The following is a 1569-nucleotide window of genomic DNA, read 5'->3' as shown; positions in this document are numbered from 1 at the left end:
GGGGCTGTGGGAAGGGAGGAGGAGGCCAGGCCCCTAATCCCCGGCTTTTGGGAAAGGAGGAAGCTGGAGGCCTGGAATCCCGGGTCCTGGGAGAGCGGGGCCGGCGGGCCTGGCCTTGGGGCGGCGCGCCCGGGCCCAGCCGCGGGGACTCTGGTCTTGCCTTGGCGCAGGGAGCCGGCGTGATGTCGGTGTACTTGTTCACCAAACGCTACGCGGAGGAGGAGATGTACCGCCCGCACCCGGCCTTCTACCGCCCGCGTCTCAGCGACTGCTCCGACTACTCGGGCCAGTTTCTGCAGCCCGAGGCGTGGCGCCGTGGCCGCAGCCCCTCCGACATCTCCAGCGACGTGTCTATACAGATGACGCAGAACTACCCTCCCGCCATCAAGTACCCCGACCACCTCCACATCTCCACCTCGCCCTGCTGAGGCCCCGCCCCCGGAGCGCCCTGCCTCTTCTTCCTCTTCCTCCTCCTCCTCCTCCTCCTCACGGGTCTCGTCGCCACCGCGGCTCCAGAGCAAGTCCCGGGGACACCTTGTCCCCCGGGGAAGAAACAGCGCGCGTTAGCCCTGCCCCGCCCCCGCCGTAGCCCCGCCCTCTTTCCACTTCCAGACTCCTCCTCCTCCTGAGGGGCCCTTTCCCTTAGGCCCCGCCCCCCAGCCAGAAGACTCCCAGGTCCCGGGTTCTTCGCGTGCAGCGGCCGAGCGCGTCCACCTCCGTGCAAACCGCACCAGTTACCTTTCGCCTCGGCCGGGGGCTCTGGGCTGGAGAGTAGGTTCCGGCAGCCGCCAGGAATGCCAAACATCCTCTTCTCTCTGCCTCGGCTAGCCTCTTACTTGGCCCAGTCTCACCTCCAGACCTTCATGGTCCTTGTGTGCAATGAGTGCAGAGGGGGAGGCCCTTCTTACTCTACCCCACACCTCTACCCCATCTCTAGTATGGGGATGGTTAACCATAACCGGGTATGGTTAACCTGGCCTCCCCCGTCCCCCTCCCCACACACGGGAGACCCCGTTCTGTCTCACCTGCTGGACACGTCTCAGCCTTCTGAAGGCTACCTGCCTTTTCAAGGGCGCTCTTTAACGAATTTTCTCGCTCTCTCTCAGCTGACCTTGGCTTCTTTTTTCTTCCTCTTCCTGCCCTGTCTCCTGGCCTCCTCACCACCCGCTCATCCAAAGCCCCCCTAGGTGTATCCAGCCCCCACACACCACGCGACAAGAATGGAGACCCTAGGGTGGAGGAAAGTCCTCCACGCCAATTCCACGCCTGTGCTCGCCTCTCCCCCCTCGAGGCCCCGTCGTGGGAGGGAGAGGCAGTAGCGGGGGTCGACACCCCCCCAAACCTCGAAGTCTTCCATTTTCTGGCACCTCCCCCTTCATTGAAGTCCCCCTCCCCATCTCAGATCCCCCAACTCTGGCCTCTTTCAAGGGTCCGTCTGCCTCCTAGGACAGATTGGGGTGGGGGTGAGGGTTCACCAGAAACTCACCCACTCTCTTATTAGGGGAGGAGGGGCGAGGTAGCACAGTGTTGTACACGGAACCAGAAAGGCCCCCTGGGTGGGGGGAGGGG

At 64.1% G+C, this 1569-nt stretch overlaps 1 protein-coding gene across 1 annotated transcript in view; it reads left to right on the top strand.

The window, feature by feature from the left end:
- The window catches only part of CACNG7 (calcium channel, voltage-dependent, gamma subunit 7), a 15435-nt gene extending 14993 nt beyond the window's left edge, over positions 1-442 (top strand). Inside the window, exon 5 of the mRNA XM_010855989.1 lies at positions 171-442. Coding sequence (XP_010854291.1) covers positions 171-428 — 258 coding nt within the window. The 3' untranslated portion in view covers positions 429-442. The remainder of the gene's footprint in view (positions 1-170) is intronic.
- The last annotated feature ends 1127 nt before the right edge of the window (positions 443-1569 follow it).

This window comes from Bison bison, unplaced genomic scaffold (genome assembly GCF_000754665.1).
Source record: "Bison bison bison isolate TAMUID 2011002044 unplaced genomic scaffold, Bison_UMD1.0 scf7180017854187, whole genome shotgun sequence".
In the NCBI taxonomy this organism is placed as follows: Eukaryota; Metazoa; Chordata; class Mammalia; order Artiodactyla; family Bovidae; genus Bison; species Bison bison.
The sequence above is the reverse complement of the archived record's forward strand: the minus strand, read 5'-3'. Positions and strand labels throughout refer to the sequence as shown.